Source organism: Engraulis encrasicolus, chromosome 21 (assembly GCF_034702125.1).
Source record: "Engraulis encrasicolus isolate BLACKSEA-1 chromosome 21, IST_EnEncr_1.0, whole genome shotgun sequence".
Lineage (NCBI taxonomy): Eukaryota > Metazoa > Chordata > Actinopteri > Clupeiformes > Engraulidae > Engraulis > Engraulis encrasicolus.
The window spans coordinates 20763109-20784254 of record NC_085877.1 but is presented as its reverse complement, the minus strand read 5'-3'; the positions used below and the strand labels follow the sequence as shown (position 1 = coordinate 20784254).

Below are 21146 nucleotides of genomic sequence, written 5' to 3'. Positions count from 1 at the left end.
CATGCATGCCCACACATTTCCTCTCTCTCGCACGCACACAAACATGCGCGCACACACACACACACACACACACACACACACGCACACGCATACGCACACACACACACGCTTAAAAGACATGCTTCTTGGTGTCCAAGTTGTGATTGGGATAGAACACTCACAGGTATTTTCTCTCTCTCTCTCTCTCACTCTCACGAACACGAACACGAACACGAACACGCATACTTCCTGGAATACAAGTTTTGATCAGAATTGATTTGGCCCTTAACAGGATTGATGAGCAGCAAAGGTCAGATTATCAATTGATTTGGTCAGCTCATTAACCCTCTGCCTATTGAAGGTTCCGGTATAGTGTTTCATTTCATATTTATTGCACAGGAAAGTAAGAGTTAACGTTGCAGAGGAATTCTGCTCACACCACTCTTCTCTTGTCAGTGCCCTAGGACGTGGCATTTGTTTTGTTCTACATAAGAGTAAGAGTATGCACATCCCACCTCTCTGAGGCCAGGTGCAGGACAAAGGCGCATCTGATAGTGGAAAGAGTAGAAGTCTGCACACTGTAGCTCCGCTTTGAAAATGTATTCAGGTCATACAACGTTTCGACCCAACAGGGTCTTCATTAGGCCTCCCCCATCTTCCTCCATGCCTGAGGTGCCCTGAGCATGGTACTATCCCACCACACTGCTCCCTTGGGGCACCATTGGGGGCTGCCCCCTTGCAAGGGTGAGGCATAAATGCAATTTTGTTCTGTGCACTTGTGTGTGCCTTTGAGTGCTCAGAATGACATTGGGAGTTGGAGTTTCCCAGGTGGGATTTCTTTCTTTCCTTCACACCACAATATCACACTACACAGTAACACAATGTGCCTCACCGCACCGCACCATGTTATGACTCTGTATGGTGTCCGAGCATTGTGCTGCTGATCTGAGAACATCGCAGCTCGCACGCATGCACGCACGCACGCACACACACACACCAGCACACACACACACACAGACACCAGCAGGCTCTGAATGGAGGCGTTTGTAGTACACCGTTGTTCCCACCTCACCATCCCTCTGTGTTGTTTCCCTGCAGGGTGTCTTCTTAGCTACTGCTACACTACTGGTCTGGGAACAGTGCAATGTACCACCACTCCACGCACGCACGCACGCACGCATGAGTGGATCAGCAGTCTATAAAGTAGGGCTGCACGATATTAGAAAAATATGCGATACACGATAACATGACTGTATACTGCGATATCGATATTAATCGCGATATTTAATATATGCATACATTTTCCCCTCTCTACTTGCCATTCTACACTTAATCATGTAACTGGGAGCAATGTTTTATTGTCAACATTATTTTTTTATTAGGAAAAAACATGGGTAATTATACAGCATCAACTGAAAATGACAACATTTTTAATGCGTTTTTAACCTTCTCACCAAATTTGCTATTATTAAAAATTAAAAACTGTTTGCGATATGTGCACAACTTTTGCGATACGTATATTGCAAGCCGTGATATTGAGATATCGATACATTTTCTATATATCGTGCAGCCCTACTGTAAAGGTCCATGTGCACCACACTATGTCACCATGTTGTGTCTGTAGGGTGTCTTGAGCAATGGCACTACTGGTCTGGCACGCCACTTCAAATGCACACGCACACGTACGTACAAATCGGCAGGTTTTGTGTGATGCTTTGTGTGTGTTTGCAGAGATGCAACATAGTTGTAGTACATAGTACGCACACGCATACACACACACACACACACACACACACACACACACACACACACACACACACACACACACACACACACACACACACACACACACACACGCTTGCCACAGCGGTGTCTCTCTGTAGGGTGTCCGTGCATTACACTGCTGGTCTGGGAAGAGGTCCAAGCTTTTGGCTGTGAAGTCCAGTGTTCCTTTAATTGGCTTTCTCTCCCATACCAAGCAGGAATAATGGGGAGCGTACTGAGGATGATCATCCCTTTTTTGCCGTCCTTCCTTTCTTTCTTCATTTTTTTTTCTTTCTTTCTTTCTTTCTTTTTCTTTCTTTCTTTTTTATTTTGCCTTCTTTATGGTCCTTTTTGTTTTTCTGTGGGCAGCCATACCGCACACGCGCACATTCAGACACTCAAAAACACACGCACTCACTCAATACAGACACGTTTAGACACCACACACACACACACACGCGCACACTAAAAATCACAGTGTTGAATGTCCATTCTCTCTCACACACTCACATACACACCTACACACCCACTTACACACACCTTCACACACACACACACACACACCCTAAAATCACAACACCTACACACACACGCGCACACACACACACACATGTTGGCGATGGAGCCTTTAATTAGCGTGGTGCAGTAAGGTTCCCCAGCCCTGGCCGTGCTCCCGCTGTCAGCTCCGCTTTGCCCACCGCAGGGGAAACAATTGGCCTCCCCCCCGAGCGCAACACACACACACATACGCGCACCATACACATACACATACACACGCACACACACACAAACTCAATTAGCCTCCCCACTAAGCCACACACACACACACACACACACACACACACACACACACACACACACACACACACACACACACACACACACACACACACACACACACACACACACACACACACACACACACACACATACCTAAATACACGTACACACAGACACAGACACAGAGAAACAATTAGCCTCCCCTGAGCACATCTCATCTACTTAGTCACACTCAGACTCACAACACAGAGGTCAAGAGACACACACTTTCTATTCCTCTCTCTCTCTCTCTCTCTCTCTCTCTCTCTCTCTCTCTCTCTCTCTCTCTCTCTCTCTCTCTCTCTCTCTCTCTCTCTCTCTCTCTCTCTCTCTCCCCCTGCCCATCTCTCTCTCTCACTCTCTCTCTGCTCCGTTGTTTATCCGTCACTCTCAAACATATGCACAGACACTCGCTGTGTCAGCCTCTCTTTTGTCCCCTCTCTCTTTGTTTCTTCATTCTCTCCCTTAATCACTACTCACTTTCACCGTTTTCTCACTCTCTTCTTCAATACCTTTCTTTCTTTATTGTCTCTCTCTCTCTCTCTCTCTCTCTCTCTCTCTCTCTCTCTCTCTCTCTCTCTCTCTCTCTCTCTCTCTCTCTCTCTCGCTCTGGCTGTGTCTGTTGTCTTCGTGATGCTTGGAGTGTTTACATCTAGTGTGAAATTAGGACGAGAATGGCAAGAGGGGCCAAAGGGCCCATGCTAATTTCTCAAACAAAAGTTCTTCGTCTTCAACACAGACAGACATACACATACAAACTCCACTGCTGGAGGATACACACACACACACACACACACACACACACACACACACACACACACACACACACACACACACACACACACACACACACACACACACACACACACACACACACACACACACACGCTGGAGGGCCCTTCAAGGATGTTAGTGACACTGGTTAGAGCACACAAGGCTGAATGTCATCTCCTTGTTGAACATTGTTAAATATACTCTTGAGGCTATGTAATGAATTTCTCTTCGATGTTGTTTCTTTTGTATCTGCTGATTCTGCAATACTTATCAAGACGAGATACGCTCCATCCACACTTGAGAAGATTATTCATACACTTGCATTGCAAAGTATGCTTGCAGAGATGCAAAAGGGCAGAAAACTTTAAGATTGAAGTGTGTTTTGAATTGTCTTGGTTCAGCAAGTAAAAGTAAGTAAGTAAAAGTAAAGTATGTGGTCTGTTATGTGCTTTGCAAGAGAATAATTAAGCACACACACACACACACACACACACACACACACACACACACACACACACACACACACACACACACACACACACACACACACACACACACACCATTGTTGTCCTGTGTTTTTGTCTCCCTACCGACTTCTGTCTTTCTTTGCTTTGACCCATGCTAATTTTCTATATTTTAAACTGCTTGTTTCGTTCTTCACCTGAAAATCTACACTTGAATTATAATGTTTGTCTGACGAAGACAAAAGGGCATAAAACTTGGAGTTTTAAGTGTGCTGTCTGATTGTCTTTTCCTTTTCAAGCTGATCTTGTTCCTGTGCCTCAAAACAGATGTTGTAACAATGTTGTGTAATTATGAAAATCTCCTTTTTTTTAAAACTTCAAAGTTCTCCAATAGCGAAACAATGTTGTAGTTATTGTCATTGTAATTATACGTACTTTCTAAGTACTATTATATTAGTTTATCTATGACCGGACTGAGGACACGGGACACTGGAGACAGTCAACCATTTAATTAATGACCTTGATCACATCGATCATAACGTATATACATACAGAACCACAGCCACCTCCTGTGGGATCCTTAACCTATGGCATCTGATGAGGAACACACAGAACCTATTCAATGCCCACATTAGTCATATTCATTGCTTGCCTTCCATCTAGCATTGCTAGCGGTAGTCATGAGTGTTTATCCAGCTCTTCAGAGTTGATGCTCTTTGTGTCTTTATTACATGTTTTAAAACTCAATTCTTACAGTTGTCTTTCTGCTTCCTCTGTTTAATTTTCATTGTTTATATCGTTTAAAACAATAATTTGTAATTGTTTTCCCATTTTTCTCCCCCCTCGACTGTTCCGCCGCCCAGCATCGCGAGCAGTAGCCGTGACAACCCGGTGCACATCTGGGACGCGTTCTACGGTGACCTCCGCGCGACCTTCAGGCCCTACAACCACCTGGACGAGCTGACGGCGGCCCACTCGCTCTGCTTCTCGCCCGACGGGGAGCGCCTCTACTGCGGCTTCGACAAGATGGTGCGCGTCTTTCACACCGACCGACCCGGACGAGACTGCGAGCAGAGGCCCACCACAGGTAATGTGGGGGTCAGCGACGAATAAGGGTTGGCACAATGCAAAGTTATAATAAGCTTAAATGTGTTATTCTTAACGCTTCCATCAGATTTGCTAAAAATGTATATTCTGTATTTCTGTGTGTAAGTTGTGAGAGTTTTGGTCAAATTTAATCATTTCCACACGCTACCCCCCACATATGGGCTTGCATGCCCACGGCAACAAGGATTTGAGTGTGGGTCCTTTGCCAGCCCTGCCCCATCTCTCTCTTTCTCCCACTCTCCTCCTGTCATACTCTCAACTCTCCTATCAGCAATGAAGACACAAAAGCCCTTTAACCCATTTTGTTCTAAGCCCTTTTTTGGGAAAGGGTGCCCTCTTCCTATAAAATCCTAAATATCTCAGCTTCTGAAGCACATACAAACATGAAATAAGTTACATTGAAAAGCCAAGACCCTCCCCTTGCATTGTAATGTGTTCATTCAGCTCTAACATACTCACATAGTTAATAAAACAGCTAAAATCTCAAAATCCTGAAAAACTTGTATATGTGTCTCCAGGACAGAATGGGTTAAAACATTTAACCCTTTTCTACAATAGAAAAACGAAGGAATAAAAAAAAAAATGGCATCTTGTCATTGGCAGGTTTATGATGTGGTCAGTGGGCGATTAAAGAAAGGGTTGAGAAACACTGAACTAGTAGATAGATGTCTGGACAGATTTTCACTTTTCTCTTTCTCTGTACTTGTCATGGCTTGTAATGAAACTGTTACAGAGATAAGATTCCACTCTCTGCATTTCCACTCTAACTTACCATTGGAACAGTGCTGCTCACTTTTTTATGAGAAACGCACTCACCAGCCACTTTATTAGGCACACTTATTATACGGCCTTCTAGAATGATGCGAGAGCTCCCATTCACTTTCGAAGGGCGGCCCCAACGTTCGGTGGTCACTATTCTCCTATAGCGCCCACTAAATAATGCCCGCTGCCAATGGCAACGAGTTTGGTCACTTCAGAGATCACTCCGCAAGTAGATGGGTCATATCTTCAGTGATATGTCTTGCCTTCTGACTTTTGTAACTGTGAAAACACACTCACCGACCACTTTATTTGGCACACCTGTCCAACTGCTCATTGATGCAAACTTCTGATCAACGGTAGCTCAATGCATTTAGGCATGTATACGTGGTCAAGACGAGCTGATGCCGTTCCAACCAGAGCATCAGAATGGGGGTAGAAAGGTGATTTAAGTGACAGTTAGTAGTGTTGGACGGGCTGGTTTGACTTTCAGAAACTGCTGATATACTGGGATATTTACACACAACCATGTCTAGGATTAACAGAGAATAGTCAGAAAACAGAGCAAATATCCAGTGAGCAGCAGTGCTGTCGGTGAAAATGGCTTGTCGATGCCAGAGGTCAGAGGAGAGAGGCCAGCATGGTTCGAGCTGATAGAGGCAATAATAAGTATGTATGCTGCACAGCACATTGTGCCTTGAGGCAGATGGGGTACAGCAGCAGAAGACCACACATGGTCCCTCTCCTGTCAGCTAAGAACAGGAAACTGATCACGCAATTCGCACATGCTCATCCAGAATTGGACAATAGAAGATTGGAAAATGTTGCTTGGTCGAATGAGTCTCAATTTCTGCTGCAACACTCAAATCGTGGGGTGAAAATTTGGCGTCAACAATATGAAAACATGGACCCATTCTGTCTTGAATCAACAGTTCAGGCTGGTGGGGGTAATGGTGCGGGGGATATTGTGTTGGCACACTTTGGGCCCCATAGTACCAATTCAGGGATGCATTTCTCGAAAGAGAAGTTGTTAGCCTGTTAGCAACTTGGGTAGTTGCCAATGGGAAAAAGTATTGAAAACAACAAAGTAGCTAATGTAGTTAGCAACTACGCTTTCGAGAAACGCACCCTAGCATTGTTGAAATGTCACAGCCTACTATTACAGCAGGCAGTTAAGACATTTCTGGAGGAAAAGGGGGGTCCATCCCAGTAGACTAGCAAGGTGTACCTAATAAAGTGGCCGGTGAATGTGAATGACTTAAAATAATTAAACATAGAATGAAGCATATGCTTGGAAAGTGAAAACCCAGTGATATAAGATACGATGTGTGAAATGATAAATGAATGAGCAGTCATCCCCACTCCGAGTCCAAGTAAACTAAGCAGTCTGTTATGTGCTCTGTGACCGAGTCTGATTAAAAACACACGCACGCAAGCGCGTCATTTTGGACTGTGTTTTCTTAGCGACGAAACCACACATTTAAATCAAACATGCATGGAAATGAAGCAGGAAAGTCCCCCGGAATGATACTGCAACACGCACGCGCGCGCACACACACACACACACACACACACACACACACACACACACACACACACACACACACACACACACACACACACACACACACACACAGTCTATCTGTCTATCTTACCCCTCCCTCGCGCCACCCCACACACACACACACACACACACACACACACACACACACACACACACACACACACACACACACTCTCTCTTTCCAAAGTTCTCTTTCTCTGTCCTACACACACACACACACACACACACACACACACACACACACACACACACACACACACACACACACACACACACACACGCACAGATCGTTGCAGTGTCTGGTGTGATGTCTTCCACAGATCAGGCCTAATCAGGGCCAGACAGCATCACTGTACTGAGTTGAACTACTTCCACTGCCAATGGCCTCTGGCTGCTGACATGTTTGAAAGCATGACGTGTGTGTGTCTGTGTGTGTGTGTATGTATGTGCGTGTGTGTGTCCGCGTGTGTGTGTATGTGTGTTTGGCCATTTTCATTTCCAGTGTCCTGTGTGTGTTGATATGTTTAGCAGGCCCAACTTCAAGACTGCCATATTGGCTTACCACTAACTGTTTTACATACATGTCACACACACACACACACACACACACACACACACACTGCAGCTGCACTGTACCACACTAGTTCACACGTAGGACATAGTAACTATATCTTTTCCTCAAAAGCTTGTTTTCGATTTAGCAGATCCGACTGCTGCCTAGCCATATTGAGTAACCTCCTTCCTGCTGGCTAATATGCTCTAGACACACACAGACACAGACACAGACACAGACACAGACACAGACACAGACACAGACACAGACACACAGACACACAGACACACAGACACACAGACACACAGACACACAGACACACAGACACACACACACACACACACACACACACACACACACAGTCATGCATGTAGGTGTGGGAGAGTTTGGGGTGGGATTCGAACCTGCAACCCTATAAAGAAAGTACAGACATCCAGAAAAAGAAGGGGAAATGGTGGAATGAATAGACATTGACAGAAAGAAAGAAAAAGATTGGAGGAAATGCAAAAAAGAAAAGGGAAAGGAAAATACTGCAATTCGGAAGAGTTGCCGAAAGAAAAGATGGAATATAAAGACAGAAAGCCGAAAGATTGATAGCAAATGGTTTAAAGACTAGCAGATGGACATACAGCCATCCATCCAGGCATCCAGGCAGGCTGCAGACAAACATACGGTAGTCATTATAATAACGCTACCCAAAGTATTCATTTGCACAAAAGCAGCCCATATGTCAACCTCAAGACTTGCACTGCTGAAGATATCAACATGTTAGTCAGTGATTCTGTTTCAGTGATTAAGTGTGCGGCAGTGTAGTGTTTTTTGAACCCTTTTCTTTTTCCTTAATTGGCCAAAAGAATATTTTTTCCGCCCCCTCTTAATTATAGTCATTGTGTTGCCAGCAGGACGAACACTTCTGGCACATACAGGAAAAAAAGGGAATTATAGTGGGAAAAGCAATATGCCAATTATGTTCGTGTTGATCTGCTTTGGCACCGATCCCAAGTTTTGGAATTTTTTGACCCTTTTTGTCTACTGAAGACTTGCTTCCGAAATTTCACCTGATTGCCGTTTCTCCTGTGCCGGAATAGAGAAATCATTTTCAAACGCCAAGGCTGTGGTTTGTGAGTAGATGACCAACTCTTGAAAGCAATACTAAGTAAGTTCTATTGTTATTAACCTAAAATAATGTGTGCAAGATCAGGTGTTCATCAACCCATAACAGGAGGAGGCCAAACCAAGGTTGTGGTTTTGGAATAGATTGTAGGCTCTTTTGAAACAATACAACGTAAACTGTACGTGTAACACAAAATAATCGTTTTCAGATCATTTTCAGGGCTTCATCAACATGAGCCCAAAGCCGCTTTCAGAAAGTGCTGTGCACTGTGTATCAGATATTTTATCAGTTCAGATTCGATTACCATTTTGTTGCAGTATAACCCCTCATCCTGGCATCTGTCTTTGTTGCCGATGGCATGCATCGTATGATTCCCATCTATTTTTGTCTGTTGAATTCTTGGGGGTAAAAAGGAATATAAAAAATGTCAAATTGCACTGTTCGCACTTTGCACTTGAGTTGCACTTTAGAAGCTTGTGTGCAGAGGGCTTTTCCCTATTACCTCGCCTTCTCGCTCTCTCACATGTGCACGTGTACACGCACACACACACTCACATACACACACACACACACCGTCTAAATCTGTTGGACAAGTGGAATTCAAAATATCTCCTTTGCGAACATGTAGTAACAGCTAAGCCCCCTGTTGTGCATGGTAAATGTAAGCCCCTGTTCTGTGCGTATTCCTTCAGCATCACACGGCATGTCCCTGGAGTTCTAGAACCTAGCTTTAGAATAACTCGCATCTCCCTGGAGTTCTAGAACCTAGCTTTAGAATAACACGGATCTCCCTGGAGTTCTAGAACCAAGCTTTAGAATATCTCACATTACATCACTTTCTGGAGTTCTAGAACATAGCTGTAGAATAACATGACTCTCCCTGGAGCTCCAGAACCTTCATTTACACTCATGGGCTGCTGTGTCTAGAATTGCTCAGTGGAACAGACAGACAATAACAGCAATACAAACTGCCCCGCCCCCCACTCCAGCAGACAGGGTGAGACTAGAGTAGAGGTGGGAAGTGTGTGCAAGTGTGTTTTTGTGTTTAGAAAGCGGTGTGTGTATGAACTGTGAATTTGTGCAGAGAAGCATGTATTTGTAGTGTGCATGTGTGTCTGTAGTGTGCATGTGTGTCTGTTTTTGAATTTATACTGAGGTGTGGTTTTGTTCAAAGGTGTGAATGTGAATATGAATTTATAAGGAGATTTTTGTGTCTCTCAGAGGTGTGTGTGTGTGGTGTGTCTGTGTGTAGAGAGGTGCGTTAATGTGTGTTTGCAGAGGCGTGTGTTTGTACAGAGGTGTGTGTGTGTGTGTGTGTGTTTGTACAGAGGTGTGTGTGTGTGTGTTGTAGGGGTTTCGTGTTGCGTGTTTCAAACTCAATTTGTCTGGATGGGAGTCATGTGAGAGCTAGACACACACACACCAAGCGCAGGTCAAGCAGGCGGTGACACACACACACACACTGCACGCACACACACCCTCTCTAAAAAGGAAGACATACAGTGGGTGATTTGGACTAACACACACACACCGACACACACACACACACACACACACACACACACACACACACACTGTCCAAATTAACGCACCAGCACAGGTGTTTAGCTGAAGCCCAAACAAAGGGTTTGTGAATCAATTATGATCTGTTTGCCTCAAGAAAGAGGCCCAAGCCTTTTATCTGAAGTGACTTGACCAGCCCAACACCATCAGTGTACTTGTGTGTGCATGCAACCAAGGTGTGTGTGTGTGTGTGTGTGTGTGTGTGTGTGTGTGTGTGTGTGTGTGTGTGTGTGTGTGTGTGTGTGTCTGTTCATTTTTTTGTGTGTCTGTTTCAGAGAGAGAGAGAGAGAGTGTCTGTGCGTGTGTGTTTAAGATCTGAGCTGAAACACGCCTCATTAGAATGAGATGGTGGGTACACAAGACGACACACACACACACACACACACAGGCAGCCTTGCTCGGTCTGCTTCCACTCAGGTGTGTAATTGGTATTTGCAAGTCAAGGCGCACACGCGCGCACACACACACACACACACACACACACACACACACACACACACACACACACACACACACACACACACACACACACACACACACACGTCAGCTGAAATACTTCTGTAAGAGCGCACACACCCTAGCCTTTGTACAAATGAACATTCTCACACTCACCATATTCTCAGTTGAAATTTGCACACTTGTGCACAGCCCTCAAATCAACTCACACACCTCATTTGAAATGCACACACCTTGTGTATAAGTGCATGCAAATAAGGACAGACTGGGAAACACGACTGTTTGTACAAATTAACAGTCGTACATGCATTATCCTGGGCTGAAATAGCCAAAGACACACACCTCAATGCAAATTCACACATACACAGTACTTACCTACTACACACATTTATACTGTACGCACAAACTGATACATGCACACACACACACACACACACACAGTATTGTGCAGAAAGTATAGGTTCTGTGGCTTTAAAAATAAAACTCTTGTTCTCGTTAGTCATAACGACTCCAATGGTGCTGCATGTGTGCGTGTGCGCACACACACACGCGCACGCGCACGCGCACACACACACACACACACACACACACACACACACACACACACACACACACACACACACACACACACACACACACACACCTTAATGGCCTTCCCTACTTGTGCTGCCCACTCACACCATAAGGCCTCCAAATGCCACCAAATGCCTCCACTATTGCAAGTTGTAAACATCAACTCTGCTTCAATTGCCCTGTGGGGATCGCATAAAGACGTTATGTGGCGTAGCAGGTGAGACAGGAGGCCGTTTTTATTTTCCTTTATTATTTTGAGTGGCTGTTTTCCAAGCCCCATTAGGGAGGCTCATCTCTTTCCCCTTTCAAGAAGCGTGTGAAGTGAAGACATTTTTGATTTTCTCGTTTTGTGAAGTCAAAAGTGTACTTTTGTCCATTCATGCTGTAACTAGCATATAAGTGGATGTCTTAAGATCCTCCAAATAGTTTTTCCATCAGTGGAGCTAAATTCACGGAGCAGACAAGGAGAGAGACCTTTTTATTTACCTTGTTTTTTTTTTTCTTACTGTATTTTTCTTGCGTCCTCATTTCTTAGGGAGATTCCAGTTTGTTTATCATTAGGATTCAGAACCCCCTAGAACTCCTTAGAACCACTGGAGGTTTCTCTGCTGATTTTGCATGGCTGTTTTCAACTTCCCGTTTTCAACCATGTTTTTCCCCACTCATTTGTTAAAGGGGTTATCCCAAGAAAACGTTGATTGTCGAGGGGCCTCGTAAAATCACGGAGCTGATGGAATAAGAGGCCTGTTTTTTATTATTTTCAATGGCTGTTTTTCAAGTCCATATTCTCCTAATTTGTGAAAGGAGTTCTCTAGTGTTTTGGTTAGAGCCTCCTGTGTTCTGGCTCCTTCACCGTCCGTGAGGAATCTTTTAAAATCATAGAGACAGGATGGGAGCACTTCTTTCAGCTCCAGTTATGTCTCTAGAAGGCCAACCTTACATTTCACTATGTAGATTTGAAATCCTGTACATGGACAGTCTTTTTCTGGCATGTTCCTACTAAAAACAGTTCACGCGCCATGTCATTAGCAGTCAAATGTTACTGTTGAGACTGGGTGAGCGTAATAAGTGATGGTCCTGTTTTTGATTCTTAAGTCTCTCGGTTGAAACAATTTTGTCGCAATGACAATAAAAACATATTACTCTATTCTATCATTCCCATATGTCTTTTTCCCTCACCAGCGTTCTACACTCCCACTGAAAATGCCGACAAGCTTTACGAGCGTTTGTTATTGTTGGGGTGCGTGTGGGGGACGTTTATGGCGCTAACTTTAGGCGGTGTCATGGCAACCATACATCATCGTTTATGACACCCGCTGCCTCCCTGCTCCAACGCGAACATGGCCTTCTTATTTTATCGACCTCAGAGGACATAATCTTGAGCACTCCAGATTGTGCGCGGGCAGGGGTGAGAAAAAAACCCACTATATATTTATTGTGGATGGATGGACTTAAAGGGAGAAATAACGGCCATGTTTCAAGCGTACCTTTTTGGGTTAGTAAGGACGACATGGGGCTTCCTGGCTAAGATGCATTCCAGGAGTTTTGCGGTATGCTGTCTTCTTTCTGACTGTGGTGTGCAGATGTGTGCTGGATAAAGCCCTCTGCCTCCTTGCTCCAACACGAACAAGACACTCCCACATTTTTATGGAGCACAGAGGACATTTTCTCGAGTGCTGGTGGTGGTTTTGGTGGTGAGAATGAATATATAGATATATTTATTGTCAGTGTTGGGTAAGTTACTTTATAAATGTAATCCGTTACAGTTACAAGTTACCTTGATTAAAATGTAATTGTACTGTAACTTTTTGGATTACTTTTACAAAGTAATGTAACTGATTACTTTTGGATTACTTTTGGATTACTTAAGGTTTAAATGAGCATTGACCCATGTTCAACATTTTATTTGTGAGAACTGACACTTTTTAACCAAATGTTAAAAAGCAGAGTGTCGAGGGTCTTACGGATAGGCACACAGATACGGCAGGAACGCAGGAGATGATGTTTTTCTTTTTAGATGCGTCCCAGCATCTCTATAAGAGGGTATGTCAATACTAGCACTTGCAATGCACTCCTCTCTGATTGCACTGCGCTTGTCTCGCAATGCAATCAGCTGCGTGCTCCGGGCCAAATAGTCAACACTGCCGCCTTGTGGACACAGGAGGGAACAATTTGAAGAATGCGTTTCAGACGGATGGACAGACATAGGCTACCCTCTTATAGAGATGCTGGGACGCATCTAAAAATAACAAACAAGTACAAATGCATGTCAACATGCAAACGGCAATAATTATGAAGTTTTTAGAGATTAACCGTCAATGTGATGGCGAGAGGACGCGCACACGCGAATGTGCCCAATGATAAAAACGTCGCTCGCGCCACAGCACGCAACCATTTGCCAAACACGGAAGTGCTGCGAGACCGGTAGACATGAAACTTTCAAATGCTCAAGAAACATTGCTAAGTGCTCTTAAAACACTGAAAACCCACTCGTTTTAACGCATATGGATAAACAATGGAATTAGGCAAAACAAAATAATGAAACAACAGATGTTGACAAAACTTGGATTTCGTGTGGCTTAGTGATTGAAAATGTATGCGCGTTTGGATGCAATGTATGCGAGTGTAATGTATGAATACTCCGGGTTTAAATGGTTGTCAGCTAAGCATGATGTGTATTAATAATTAATTCAATATAAGGGGGCACAGACTCAACTTCGCACAGATTGTAATCCTGTTAAGTAATCCCCATTCTCATTGAATGTATCTGTAATCTGATTACATCGTTTTTTTCTTGTACTGTAACGGATTACAGTTACTTTTATTTAGTATCCTTTTACCGTAACGCCGTTACATGTAATCCGTTACTCCCCAACCCTGTTTATTGTAGATGGATGAACTACAGGGAGGAATAACGGCCATATTTCAAGCATACCTTTGGTGTGTGTGTGTGTACATGCATGTGTGTGTGTGTGCGCGTGTGCGTGCGTGCGTGTGTGTTTGTGCGTGCATGTGTGTGTGCGCGTGTGCGTGCGTGCGTGTGTGTTTGTGCGTGCATGTGCACCTACGCATGCTTCTCTGCTTGTGTGCATGTGAACAGGGCACTTGGCTAAGATGCCCTCCAAAGCCATGTTTTATCTAGCGTACCTCGGTGCATGCGTGTTTGTGCCTGAGCATGTTGGGTTAGGTTTGTGAGGACAAGACGAGGCACCTGGGTGAGGTACCCTCCAGGTTTTTGTGGTAAAGTGAGTCTTCTTGCTTCTAACTCTTGTGTGTAAATGTGTGAAGCATGATGTGTCAAACAGCTAAACAGGCATGTTTTTACTGGAAGAGGACTATGTGAGTGTGTGTGCGCACGAGCGTGCGTGCGTGCGAGCGAGTGTGTGAGTATCAGTTGGGGTTCTTTGGGTCGTTGGGAACAAACCTGGACAACCCACCAGTGTATTGAGGGATTTTGAGAAATGGAAAATTGGCAAAATAGAGTTCAAATTATATAGTGCTACATTTCAATGCTGCTATGAGCTGTGAAAACATGTAACAGTTTAAATATCTGACCCCGACTGTCATCGGCAATTACGTTCTCTGTCTTCAACTTGAAGCTCTGCATTGATTTGTTTCATTCATGCTTCAGGTTCCTTCATGCGCCGTTTTATTTCCCAGCATTGTGAGCTTTCCACCTTCACGCAAATCCGCAGCGTCATTAACATCACAAAATGTTGGCGTTTCATTGTCCACGAGTGGAAATGTACTGACGAATTAATAACGACGGGGGGATATGGTGCATCCCTAGTATTGAGGTTGTTAAGGTCGCAGGCCACATGGACTGTTGTGGAGTTTTTTTAGCCCATAGTGTGGGAACTGTATGTGGGTAACAAGCATCTCTGTTCATTTCGGTCCAGCTCTAGCCACAATAGCGACAGATTCAAAATCATCTTTGTGATTTTATGTTGTCATGGGGTTGAAATGTACTGAAACATTAATAACGAGGGATATGTGGTGCATCCCTAGTATTGGGATTATTAAGGTCACAGACCACATGTATTACATTTTTGCATGCAGTGTTGGAATTGGATGTGTAACAAGCTTCTGTTGAGCACCCTCGCTTCAGTTTAGTCCAACTCTGTCCGCAACAGCAGCAGTATCATAATCAGCTTCATTGTTAACATCACATAATAATGTGGTTTTATTGTCATGGGGTTGAAACGTACTGGAAAATTACTAACAGTGTGGATATGGTGCATCCTCTAGTATTGGCAGTATTGCCTCATTTGTGTTGCCCAATGCCCATAGTGTGGGAATGAAGTGGTAACAAGCATCCATAAAGCATCCTTTGTTTAAGTTCAATCCAACTGTATCCATAATGGCAAGTGTCAAAATACAGTAATTTAATGGTTACGTGTGCGCGTGCGTGCGTGCGTGCGTGCGTGCGTGCGTGTGTGTGCATGCTTGTGCAACGCGTGTGTATAATTATTTATATTTTTAGCCGCCTGTCTTACCTAGGACTCCCTGACAGAAGAGTTCTTGTAAATCAACAGGACCACTTCCTGGTTAAAGAAGGGTTAAATAAATACATTACAAATCTCTGTGTGTGTGAGCGAGAGAGAGAAGATGGAGGTAGAAAGCAGGTCAAGGTCAGGGTGGCATCACGTGTTGTATTTGGCTCTGTGTGTCTGGGGCTCCTGCTCCTGTAACTTCAAATCTGTTAAGTCAAGTCGGCTTTATTGTCAATTTCTTTACATGCACTGGTCATACAAAGAATTTTAAATTACGTTTCTTACTTTCCCATGCAGATATAGACGTAGACATAGACTTTTATCCGTTTATACTCATGGATATATCTTTGTGTCTCTCTCTGTCCACCTCCGCAGTGAAGAAGCAGGGCCAGGGTGGCATCATCAGCTGCCTGGCGTTCAGCCCGTGCCAGTCCCTGTACGCGTGCGGCTCCTACTCGCGCAGCGTGGGCGTCTACTCCTGCCAGGACGGGGAGCTGCTCGCACTGCTGCCCCCCCGCCACCAGGGCGGCGTCACGCACCTCATGTTCTCACCTGACGGACACTACCTTTACACAGGAGGGAGGAAGGTGAGGGGTGTGTGCGTAGACACATACAGGGCCGCTGACAGTTTTGGCTGGGCCCAGTACAAAGTCATCTGAAAGGGCCCCCCATCCAATACATACAATGTAATGAGGATCCAATTCTGGGCCCTTTCTCTCTCTGGGCCCGGGACAAATTACACCCCCCCACCCCCCGTTGGCTTCCTTGTACACACACACTCACACACACACACACACACACACAAATTGTGTAGTTCATTTGATTCCACATTACACATAATAAGTTGACCATCAGTATTGTGACCAATATGCAGTCATTGCTCTGCGGATGCTGCTCCAGCGATATACACACACATTCAGACACATATTACACGCAAAGTATTGATGCACACACAATTCAGCACATTAACACACATGCAGCACATGGCAAGTATTATTTCTTATTACTCATCACTCATCACTTATTATTTATTAATTGTGTGTGTGCGTGCGTGCGTGCGTGCGTGCGTGTGTGTGTGTGTGTGTTAGGACCAAGAGATCCTGTGCTGGGACCTGAGGGATCCAGGCCGAGTGCTCTTCTCCGTCCACAGGAGCGTCAACACCAACCAGCGCATATACTTCGACCTCGACCCGTAAGTCATGCTCAATACCACACGCTCGCACATAATGAAGCATTAACACCAGTCCTGGACCAAGGCCGCCGAAACGAGTTTTAAAGTGGTGGAGCATTTTTACTTCTTGATTCTCTATTTCTTAAAAATGTTAGTGCCGCTGCACTTAACACATTTGTCAGCAGTCCCATGTAGGGAGCCCAAAAGTGGGGATGCGAATGCACCACTGTATCCCACTTTTTGGCACCTATGGCATGGACCCATGAAGCATGTTACACACACACACACACACACACACACACACACACACACACACACACACACACACACACACACACACACACACACACACACACACACACACACACACACACACACACACACACACACACACACACACACACACACACACACAGACCCACCTTACCATCTTTGTTGGGCCCTCCCATTGACTTCCATTCATATTAACCCTAACAAAAGCTAAAGAAGAATTCACCTGTCAGTTAGGAAACGTTTTTTTTACACTTTTACTTTCGCCAGTAACAACAAAACTACTCCAGCAAAAGGGGTCAAAACATGTGGAGTCTGAGATTTGGGCCCCACATGGAGTGAGGGCTCCACCTTGTAGGTGTGCTCCAATAGCAGTGGCCTCACGAAGGTAGACTGGTGTAGTACACCCACACCCACACCCACACCCACACTCACAGTCACACTCACACACACACACACACACACACACACACACACACACACACACACACTCACACTCACACTCACACTCACACTCACACTCACACACACACACACACACAGTTTAACATCACCATCAAAGTCCTCTCCTTTCTACCTCTCTCTCTCAACCTCTCTCTCTCTCTCTCAACTCACTGTTCCATTAATGGTTACTTGTATACTTCACTGTCAATTCCTGTACCCGTCACATTCTAGAGCCTTTTAACGTGGGCACATCTACAGTACATCAACATCAGAAGTCACTGACCACTCGTACTGTGTTTGTATGACGTTTTTTTATAGTCATGTTCAATATGAGCGTGTCTGTGTCTGTGCTTGTGCGTGTAGAACGGGCAGGTTCCTGCTGAGTGGAGACACTGATGGGATGGTGTCCGTATGGGATACGCTCACCGCTGCCCCCGACGGCCAGGAGGAGGTACTGCAGCCATATCTCCAGTTCCGCGCACACAGAGACTGTGCTAATGGCATGAGGTAGGACTTCACCTGAATATCTTTCCCCCCCACCCCTCTCACTCTCTCTCTCATTTTCGCACATTTTTTTTTTTTTAAGTCTTGTCTACCTTGTCTGAAGTTGTCTGTACTTGAATTTCCCTTCTGGGTTAGTTAACTTTGACTGACTCTCTCTCTCCCCTCAGTCTCCATCCCTCCATGCCCTTGCTAGTGACCTCTAGTGGCCAACGCCACTTCCTGTGGCCCGGTCACGGCGACAGCGACTCTGGCTCCAGCTCGGGGTCCGAGGACGACAGCGCAGTGATGCCATCGGAAAGTGCCGCACCGCCTCAGGACAACGCCCTCACCATCTGGTGGGCGGGACCTCTGGCCCCCTCCGCCAATGAGGTCGGAGAAAAAGCTGAGACAACCAATGAGGGAGAAGAGATGGTGGTGGCTTGAGTTTCTGTGTGCATACCTGTGTATTGTACATAGACACACACACACACGTACTGACCTAACTTTCTGTGCACACACACACATTTATACAACTTGCCCTTGCTATTGGCTTCAATCGGGTGTCATCCTACACACACACACACATACACACACACACTCACACACTTGATCTCACAAATTTAACCAAATCTGCTCCACTGCCATTTTCAAAGCTGTGCATTAGGCTATTAGGTGCGTTTAAAACTGTCCTTTGTGGGTGATTGTGAAATTAAGTGTACTTGCCGCTCACAGCAAAACCATTTTTGCCAAACTTATACTCCTCTCTCTCCTTTCCCCATTTCTCTTTTGTGAGACTAGTTAGGGCTGGTCATATTTGATGTGACTATACTTTCACTTTTTCACAGCAATTTGCAATTTTCTTTTTTAAGAATAATAATGATAGATGTACATCATTTTAAGACAGGCTAAACTCGAAAAGTGTGTCTGCTATTGTAAATGTGTGTGGTGACAAAGTTGTCTGTGGCAAGTGTGTATTAAAATAGTTTCTTTGTGGTTAAAGTGTCAATGCTACACACACACACACACACACACACACACACACACACACACACACACACACACACACACACACACACACACACACACACACACACACACACACATTGGTGGTCATTCAAAATCCACACACATGCCCAAACAAGATGGAAAGGCGACTTTTTCTATTATCAGGTAGAGACGTGATCTGATGTTTGGACTGTGCACAGAAGAGTGAAAATGGATAGTTGATTTGATCTCATTCGGCTCAGTTACAGACTCCAACGGAAGTAGCAACCATAATCATAAGGGGCAAATCTGAATATATGCCGTGTCTCATTTGATGCATTGTACACTGTGTAGTAAATCTGTTTAGTGGATGTAATTGACACCCTACACTCTTGGGGAAAGGAGTGCCATCTTTGGACACACCCCAAGTGCTACTACTAATTTAGTAATGCTGTCTGGATACTGTCCATGTACCCGGCATCCAGACCTTTTGTTGTAATTGCGTTGTAACGGCTGCTGACAAGGAAATTTGACGTTAGCACTAGCGCTGGGTGTTAGTCTGTGGAAGTGTGCACAATCATTGGTGCTTGCATAATGGATTAAACCAATCAAATTAAACCGATTAAACCAATGAAATCAAATGTAACCCACACCTATACTCACCCCGTGTCGGGTTATTGGATCAACTGTCACCGGCTCAATCACAGCATTGGTTGAAGTCGGGTCAAGCACAGGTTTTTGGCTCCAGTTTTGCAACTGAAACACTTCACTCAAGTACAATAAGTAAAACCGTTCTTATCTGCTAGTTGAGGGTTCTGCCCGGTGTCTGTTGTCTTCTCTTGTGCTGTGTTACACTATGAAAAATCATAGTCATAGCAGCACAGTTATTTTTTTCACAGTTTTTCACAGTTCCGGTGTGCGTTTCTCGAAACCATAGTTGCTAACTCTGTGAGCTACTTTGTCGTTTCCAATGCAATTCCCCATTGCCAAATACCCAAGTTGCTAGTTGGCTAACAACTACGCTTTCAAGAAATGTACCGTTCTGCAAAGCATGTCAATCAGCCCGCTGTGGTGATGACTGACGAGTTGACAATGACAGGCCGTGTAGTCTCTCCGCCCGCCTGCCTCTAGCGCTTATTAATGTGCAAGTGATTAGCAGTCTGCTAGTCGAAGGGTTGAAGGGTTTCAGCCTGCTGTCTTATGTCTGTCTGCTGACTTGTCGGCTGCCAAACTAACTATACTCAGGAACAAATGGATGGAGACAGATTGCCTGCTTTCTCTCTCTCTCTCTCTCTCTCTCTCTCTCTCTCTCTCTCTCTCTCTCTCTCTCTCTCTCTCCCCTAATCTCCCCTATTCTGTCCATCTTCTTCCTTTTTCTATCTCCCTCCCTGTCTTCCTCCTCCTTTCCTTTCCTTTTGTCCCTTCTCCATCGCTCTGTCCTCTCTCTCTCTCTCTCCACCACTCCCTCTCCTCCTCCCCTCCCTCTCTCACCCTCTCTCTGTCATCACTGTTGGCAGTTTTCAGGTCCTGCTAGTACTCTACTAGATTGTATTGTAATGTAATCTCTGCCATTAGTTAAGTGCCATACCATATTCTGTCGTTCTGCTTTGAACAGTATTCACTTCCTCTGTACGCTTCAGGACCGTGGTGATTATTGTCTGTAATGCCAAGGCGAAGCTGTTTGTGCGTGTGCGTGTGCGCGCGTGCGTGTGTGCGAAAGAGAATGTAAGTTTCTAGAATCAGAATGTACACTGCTCTACCAGGAAAATGTCTCCTTTGTGACACACACACACACACAGACACACACACACT

At 44.8% G+C, this 21146-nt stretch overlaps 1 protein-coding gene across 2 annotated transcripts in view; it reads left to right on the top strand.

Annotated features, from left to right (window-relative positions):
* Positions 1–19343, top strand: part of wrap53 (WD repeat containing, antisense to TP53) — a 47972-nt gene extending 28629 nt beyond the window's left edge. For both annotated transcript variants that reach the window (XM_063186344.1, XM_063186343.1), the window contains exons 8-12: positions 4664–4887; positions 16358–16569; positions 17071–17174; positions 18231–18374; positions 18539–19343. In XM_063186344.1, the coding sequence (XP_063042414.1) occupies positions 4664–4887; positions 16358–16569; positions 17071–17174; positions 18231–18374; positions 18539–18794 (940 nt within the window). In that variant the 3' untranslated portion in view covers positions 18795–19343. The remainder of the gene's footprint in view (positions 1–4663; positions 4888–16357; positions 16570–17070; positions 17175–18230; positions 18375–18538) is intronic.
* The last annotated feature ends 1803 nt before the right edge of the window (positions 19344–21146 follow it).